The sequence below is a fragment of the Sinocyclocheilus anshuiensis genome, unplaced genomic scaffold (assembly GCF_001515605.1).
Source record: "Sinocyclocheilus anshuiensis isolate Anshui unplaced genomic scaffold, SAMN03320099.WGS_v1.1 scaffold682, whole genome shotgun sequence".
Lineage (NCBI taxonomy): Eukaryota > Metazoa > Chordata > Actinopteri > Cypriniformes > Cyprinidae > Sinocyclocheilus > Sinocyclocheilus anshuiensis.
Window position 1 is genome coordinate 23,814 of NW_015547682.1, and position 7,712 is coordinate 31,525.

A 7,712-nucleotide genomic window follows, 5' to 3' on the forward strand; every position below is an offset into this window, starting at 1 on the left:
GCTCTCTCACACACACTCTCTCTCTCACACACACACACACACACACAATCACTCACTCACTCTCACACACACACAATCACTCTCTCTCACACACACACTCACTCTCACTCTCTCACACACACTCACTCTCTCACACTCACTCACTCACTCACTCACTCACGCACACACACTCTCTCTCACACACACACACACACATACACGCAGTTCTCTAGCTGCTGACTGCAGTTACTTTAGAGGAAACTCATTAGCTTCAGCTTTGCATTAAACAATAACAGATTGTGAAAAGTACAAATAAAAGGGAAAGAAAGACAAGAGATTCTTGCATAACAAGAGGCCATTACTGACCAAACCAAACCACAGAAGACCAAACCACATTCAAGTGGTTCCTGAAGCACAAGACTTCTGGAGGAACGTCTTCTCACCAGACAGGTGAATTTCACCGAGCAAACGAGGAACACTCGTTAAGAGCAGACACGCTGCACGTCAGACGTAAACAATAAGTCCATTTGTAAATGTTTGTCAGTGAACGCAGATGAACTTGAACCTTTCTGGAGGTTTCAAAAGGCCTGTTCAATAGCAACAGACCTCATGAGTGTAACTTAATTACTGTATACAGTGATAGTGAATGGGGTATCGTTGCGAATCTTCTAGCAAGGCTGCAGGTCTTGTCCGACAACAACAAAGAAACGTTAAAAGGGAACGAGCATTTTAAAATAAACTAATATTTCAAAACACTCGCTTGACAATTGTCATTGTATACAAAAAAAAAAATTTGCAATCATAAAGATTTCAGAGGAGGCCAAGAGAAGGATCTCCACGTGTCGGCACATATGTTGACAACTTGTTTAATAACTCATAAAACATTCTTCAAACAATAAAACAATTTTATAGTTTCTGTACAATGCTTACTAAGCAGTTTAATTCTATATAGAAAAATGCAGGAGTAGTTTAAATGACCAAACTCCTTCAAATTTAATGGCAGGTACTCTGGGAAAAATAACAGCATTCCATCCACAAATATCTTCAAGCAATAAATATGTATTTATAAATAGTGTAAATGTACATCAGGATTAGAAACAAACGAGGAAGGAAAAAAACAGACCATTTAAACTTTATTCCTTACTCTATGTGCAACCCATTTTCTTTGTGACTTGGCTGTTATGTTTTTTCCACAATTTTTTCCTTTTTCTTACCTAAGAAACAAAATATCCAACATGGTGTCAAAAGAACGAGACAGGTCAAACATAAAAGCAGTAAAAAATTATATATCACCTAATTCTTCACATTACAAATATTTTTATTTTTTTGTAGATTTTGCCATCCAAAGTCGTCGTAAAATCGCTATCTACCGTACAAATGACGATGCCGGTTGTGACACAATATGTACAAAACCAGTTTCCCATAAATTCCTCCCCAGTTTTTGTGATTAATTTCTCACGTGAATCAGAGGCGAGCGGCCCGTTCAGGAAGAGGTGTGTAGAGGGGAAGTTCCTCACTAGCGCCCCCCGCAGGCCACAGTCACACGCTGCAGTTTATAAACAGGTTGCATAGACACACACAGCCACTTGAGTCGACGGTCCCGTGCTCTCCGATGGTCCCCAGCCACACGAGAGACGAGCGCCACGGTCCTGAATATCAGAAATGGTCCGTTTAGAGAGTTCCTGTAATGCGATATTCTCCACATGTACGGCGTCTTAATGTCAAGATGAAGACGAATGCAGAACAGGAGCCTACAAAACACAAGGTTGAGCGCAGAGCGTTATTCATGCTCAGGGTTTATACACATTTTTAACCAATACATTTCCATGACCTTTCCAACCCTGCATGCTGCTCACTTCATGATTCACACACACAGAAGCCAGTGACGTCTCAATTCAGACACAAACCGTGACTAAACCTGCAACGCTCCTTGAACCATCACTAGTTAATCTGCAGTACGAACAAAAGGACACACTCTAGTACATAAACGGCATATTCAGTCAAATAAAGCGACTTACTAATGAGAACTGGTCGTAAACCTGCATGAGGTCCTCCATCCTGAACTGCTGCAGCACCACGAAACCGTCGAGCTCACTGCTGGCCTTCCGAGCGCAATCCTGACACTGAACCACGCAGGACTTCCTGGAGTAACTGTGGCTCGTCACAAAGAGCAGGTTAAACACCTCCACCTGGAACACAGCAGCACAGGAGCGTGATTCAGATGAGCGCGGACAGTTATTCTGCTGTAGAGTCCAGCACTCACCTCACAGATGCTGCAGTAATGAGCCGGCTCATCTCGGCTTCTTCTGTGCCAGACGGTCTCCTTCCCAGCAGACACCAGCGCCTCTTTAATCGTCTGACACTGCTTGAGCGTCCGCAGCAGACAGAACCTGTGAACCAGACATGTTTTACCATTCGATCCAGATCATCAGAGGAGCTGAGACAAAGTGATCGAGAAAACGTCACACTCACTTGATCATCTCAAACAGCTTGTGGTCGGACACTTTAATGTTCCTCGCCAAGTTCCAGGACAGATGCACCATGGGAACCATAGATTTGACGCTCTGGAGTTTGTTCCACTCGTAACGTTCGACGGCCAGCTTGTACTGATACGCTGCAGGAAACAGACAAACACGACAATCACACAACAAGCCAGAAACATGCAGAGAGCCAGGCTGAACACCTGCGCACCGGTCAGAGGGCCCACGCTCCACGAGATGTTATTGCACCAGCCGATGGCCTGACCCCAGTGCACCGTCCCCGTGTTCAGCCACACCAGATCTCCAGGCCGCTGGATGAAGCGGTACACCGGCACGTTAGCCTCGTACAGATCCTCCAGATTCGGCCACCACGAGCCCTTCAGGAAGTTGATGTTGTTCCTGAGAGAGAGACTCTTGCATATCAACAGAAGCCACTTTAAGATCCGTTAGACGATTTAACAAAACGTTCACAAGAGCCGTGCACGTACTTCTCACAGAACTCGCTCATCACGCCCCAATACGGCTCCGGCACGGCAAACCACTCGCAGTCGCCCGGCCCGATGTTGATGTTGACGGCGCAGAAGTTATTGTGCTCCTGATGGCCTGAACACGAACAGAGAGATCACGTGACCTGCTGCGACAGACTGGTTTCACTGTGCTTCTGAAGCGTCACGATAACAGTGGCGTCTCACCTGGAGTTCTGCTGCCTGGGACTTTCATGAAGAGCTGGACCGTGTTCATACCCAGAATGCTGTGCCCCACGTGACTCAGCAGGTTCCCAGCAGACACCACACGCGCAAACGCAGGCAGCTTACCGAGTTCCTGCAGCTGCAGCTTCCACCTGCAGGGGGCAGCGCCTCGGCTTTATTTGACTGGCAGACTTACATTACAGTAAAGCTGTGGACTGTCATTCTCACAGCCTCGTAAACTGCATTCAGAGACATGTTAAACTCAGGAAATCTGAAATCACTGCTTGCTAGGGGTGTGCGATATACATCGTCTGCGATAATGTTGTCATTGTTTTTTTAACGATGTGTGATTTGACATTATCGAGCAAAACCAAACAAAACACACTTACAGAGTGCACACATACATGACGTGAAGTCTACTAGGTTAGACTATTAAAAGGCATTTAAAATGATTACAACATTTAGGATATGGGGGCAGAAAATTTTTATTTTTATATCATTTCATATAGTTAATCAATATCACACAGAGTGGCGTTTTTTCTCCAAAAATCAGCATGATTACTAATGTGATATTGATTTTTTACAACAGTTCAATAAACTAGAAGTTAATTAAGACACTTACGGGTTAGACACCATATTGCCTGTTTTTGCTCTATTTCGACAACAAAAATAATTCCAAACATAGCCACAGCGCTGTTGTGTCTCTGAGCAACATGACAGTGATTCGTTCCTGAATGAATCAACCGTTTAAATGATTCGGTTCAGTCGCAATGATTCACTTATTAACAGTGACTTGCTGCCACCTGCTGGCGGTTTTAACTTCACATTTAAAGTAGCCTATTTGTTCAAGTTTTAAATAATTTCAAATATCAGCATTCAACATTTTGTGTTTAAAATATCAAAATATTATTTATGTATTTGAAACTGTTCCTCTGAGCTGCATTAAACAGTGTGTAAATACATCTAAATGCCTCTTCAGACGCAGCTTCTGTGTTTCCTCTGCATTGCAAATATCAAAAACTTTAGGAGTCAGCTGTCCACGGCGGTCCTTAAGATATCAGCACAATAACACACTCAGCACAACATAGTCTAATTATCGTTATCGATAAAATCCCACAAAATATCAAGACATCATTTTTGGTCAATATAGCACACCCCTATTGCTTGCAAATACAAACAACTTGACAAGAAGTGCAAAAAGGAAACCTCATGAAAACTCACTTCTTTTCATCGGAGACGTCAATGTTCGTCCCAAACTTGACTTGTTTTAAAGGACCCTTCTGCCTCCTGGAAACACTGAGCAGACGGGAGAGAGTAAGCGCAGGGTTACGTCAGCGCAGCTAAAGCACTTCAGCGGACGTTAGGCGCGCGACACTCACGTTTCTGATGACGTTGCTTCAGAGTCTGACAGCTCCTTCTGGCCCTTCTTCTCATTCTCTTCCTGAAACCACACAAACACGGTTATTTAATATGCAAAATGCCACACGTAACCGATCATTGTGCTAACGTAGGGCTGGACGATATGGCCAAAATTTATATCATGACATGCTATATGCTTCAGACGTCTGCGCTGTACACAAACACGGCGCAAGTTCTTTCCGTTCCTGCGCTTAAATAGTTTTATATCACATTAAAATGCGAACGCAGGAATCGTTAAGCAGACTTGAAAGGCACACGTCTCCGGTTGTCAAATGGGACTGGTTTTGGATCCCCAGCTCTAATGCTAGCTGTAATGAGCGGCGATCTGTGTGCGTGCGTCTCACCCGCAGCGACTCCTGGAAGGACGAGGCCTGGTACTGTGCGTATGTGGAGATGGTGGTGTAGGAGCGTATGCTCTCGCAGCGCCACTGCTTCTTCAGACCGCTGGCATCCCAGTTCTCATCGGCCGGCTGACACAGCTGCGTCCGCACCTCCACCAGGTGCTCCGGGTTTGCCTCTACTAGTGTCTTCGTGGAGAACAGGCCCAAATCTACAGAGACAGAGAATACAAACATGATCCTACAGGTGTTCTCAACTACACCGATCAGAAACACCCGGAGAACACCTGTACGGATCACACAAACCTGCCGCTCTCACCGGATGAGTGTTTGCTTCATATACCATAGTGTTGGGCGACATGCTCAATATTCATATCATACTACCATCAGCCTGTGAGATCGCCGATACACGATATTATCCTGCTAATTTATTTATTTACTTGGCTTCATTGCCGGAAAGTGAACCAACTCCAGCATACGGCTAAAAGCAGCCTAACTTTTTAAATAAGACTGAATTTGTATTTAACATAAATAAATAGAAACATCATAAGTTACATCCAAACATCCTCACAAGCTCAGTCTAGCGCGAGTTTATGCACTTTACAAATACTCCCGTTATAATCAGTGAATCTACACTGTATGATGAATAAATCTCTTATTCTCACATATGCACTTGTTTATGATGAGAGAACTCGCGAGTCAGAGTTCAGTCAACGGTGACTCATCTGAACGCCTCTGATTGGCCATTGCATTCATAAGCTCAGCATAATCGTGTGTGATTGGTTATAACACTCAACACTGTGAAAACACGGAAAAAGAAATATAATGCAACAAATAAGCCCTAATATGAAGTATAGTATTACTAGCCGGATAATAATAATAATAATAGTCTTGCTATGGTCAAAGGCATCAGCCACAGGCAATATCTCTGACGATCATCGATACATGATACTATCGTCTATCGGCACAACCCTAATATACGACATGTGACTAATCACAGGAAAATAATATCAAGATAACACTGACTGGCTGATGGCACCACATGAATGCTCGAACCCGTCAAACACAGGGAAAACAAGTCCAGTTTTGCTGAAGAGTCTTAAAAACACGATATATAAATGTTATTTATATGTAAAAATCCATTTCTTCCTGTCTCCTTTTGAGCATCTGTCAGTGTATCTAGACAAACCCCGTTCCTGTGGCATTAAAGACATCTGTTAACACTGTGAACGCAGCAGTGTCCAGTCTGAACAACAGAAACATCTACACAGATATACGGATGTCCAGCTGGCTGTGACTGTGGCCGTAACAAACCTCAGGCTGAAACCGCTTCCTATAAATGTCTGTCATTAAACCAAATGTCATTACGAATTCTTAGTTGCTGTACACTTGCCAACAGTTTAATTTACTCAGCAAAATTTGTTCCACTATGACAGTACTTGACCTGAAAGAGAAAACTGACCATTTTATGCTAATTTCCCCCTGCGGCAACATGTTAGAAACACATGGACTAAAATTTGAATCTGAAATCAAGTCAGCATAGCAAGAAGAGCTTGCGTTACACACTTCTGAGTCTGGATAAAAGCATCTGTCAAGTGTATTTATGCACATGTAACTAATGTTTAAAATTGTCATATGATATTATAGCACCTAATAACTGATTTGATAATGTGACAGACCAAGTACTGCAGAGAAAAGCTTCACAAGTGTCAAAAGATTTGTATAATACTAATGTCTATAATAATACTAATCTATAATACTAGTGTGAGCTGTAAATGAGTCAGAGAATTTTGCATTTCATCCAGCAAACCGGCCAAACGTCCTTGAATTCTGTGCAACAATGGAGCAAAGCAAGTCTCAATCGTTTTTATAGTTGCCATGGCAACCGCAGAGAAACACATCATTCCCACAAGAATCCACATTACACAATAAATAATCTTTCCATTGATGTATGGTTTGTTAGGATAGGACAATATTTGGCTGAGATACAACTATTTGAAAATCTGGAATCTGAGGGTGCAAAAAAATCTAAATATTGAGAAAATCATCTTTAAAGTTGTCCAAATGAAGTTCTTAGCAATGCATATTACTAATCAAAAATTAAGTTTTTATATATTTACAGTAAGTTGTTTACTAAATATCTTCATGGAACATGATCTTTACTTAATATCCTAATGATTTTTGGCATAAAAGAAAAATGTATAATTTTGACCCATACAATGTATTGTTGGCTATTGCTACAAATATACATGTGCTACTTATGACTGCTTTTGTGCTGCAGGGTCACATTTTTCCGGTTTTTGATTATTCTGACGTTTTGTTGGACATTCTAGTCGGAGGTACAGCCGTGTTGTTCAAACGCGCGTGCAGACGCAGAAGAGGGAAGCATGCTGGTTAAGCTCCACGCGAGGCTTTGAACTGCGCTCCCAAGCATTCATCGCGCGAATGTCCATTCCCTTCTCAACAAAACGGATGAACTTCTCACCAACAAGGACTTTTCACACTCTGCTGTGCTGTGCTTCACTGAAACCTGGCGTGAAGCCATTCCAGATAACATGCTTCATCTGCCGGGCTTCCAGCTGTTCAGAGCGGATCGCATCGCGGAGTTAACGGGGAAAACCAGAGGTGCTGGATTGTGTTTCTACATCAACGAAAGTTGGTGTTCAGATGTGACAACGCTGAAAAAGGTATGCGGTCCTAACTTAAAGGCACTATTCTTAAACTGTAAACCTTTGTACTCGCCGCGGGAGTTTTCCTCTTTCATTCTCGTGAATGTGTACGTGCCTCCGGACGCGTGCGTGAGCGCT

The 7,712-nt window shown here is 42.9% G+C and overlaps 1 protein-coding gene across 1 annotated transcript in view; it reads right to left on the minus strand.

Annotated features, from left to right (window-relative positions):
* Positions 1-1,542: 1,542 nt before the first annotated feature.
* The window catches only part of kdm6al (lysine (K)-specific demethylase 6A, like), a 43,740-nt gene continuing 37,570 nt past the window's right edge, over positions 1,543-7,712 (minus strand). The window contains exons 20-29 of the mRNA XM_016505623.1: positions 4,912-5,117; positions 4,528-4,589; positions 4,370-4,444; positions 3,152-3,300; positions 2,948-3,062; positions 2,671-2,858; positions 2,452-2,593; positions 2,243-2,369; positions 1,998-2,168; positions 1,543-1,730 (exon numbers count right to left, since the gene is read on the minus strand). Of these exons, the coding sequence (XP_016361109.1) occupies positions 1,701-1,730; positions 1,998-2,168; positions 2,243-2,369; positions 2,452-2,593; positions 2,671-2,858; positions 2,948-3,062; positions 3,152-3,300; positions 4,370-4,444; positions 4,528-4,589; positions 4,912-5,117 (1,265 nt within the window). The 3' untranslated portion in view covers positions 1,543-1,700. The remainder of the gene's footprint in view (positions 1,731-1,997; positions 2,169-2,242; positions 2,370-2,451; positions 2,594-2,670; positions 2,859-2,947; positions 3,063-3,151; positions 3,301-4,369; positions 4,445-4,527; positions 4,590-4,911; positions 5,118-7,712) is intronic.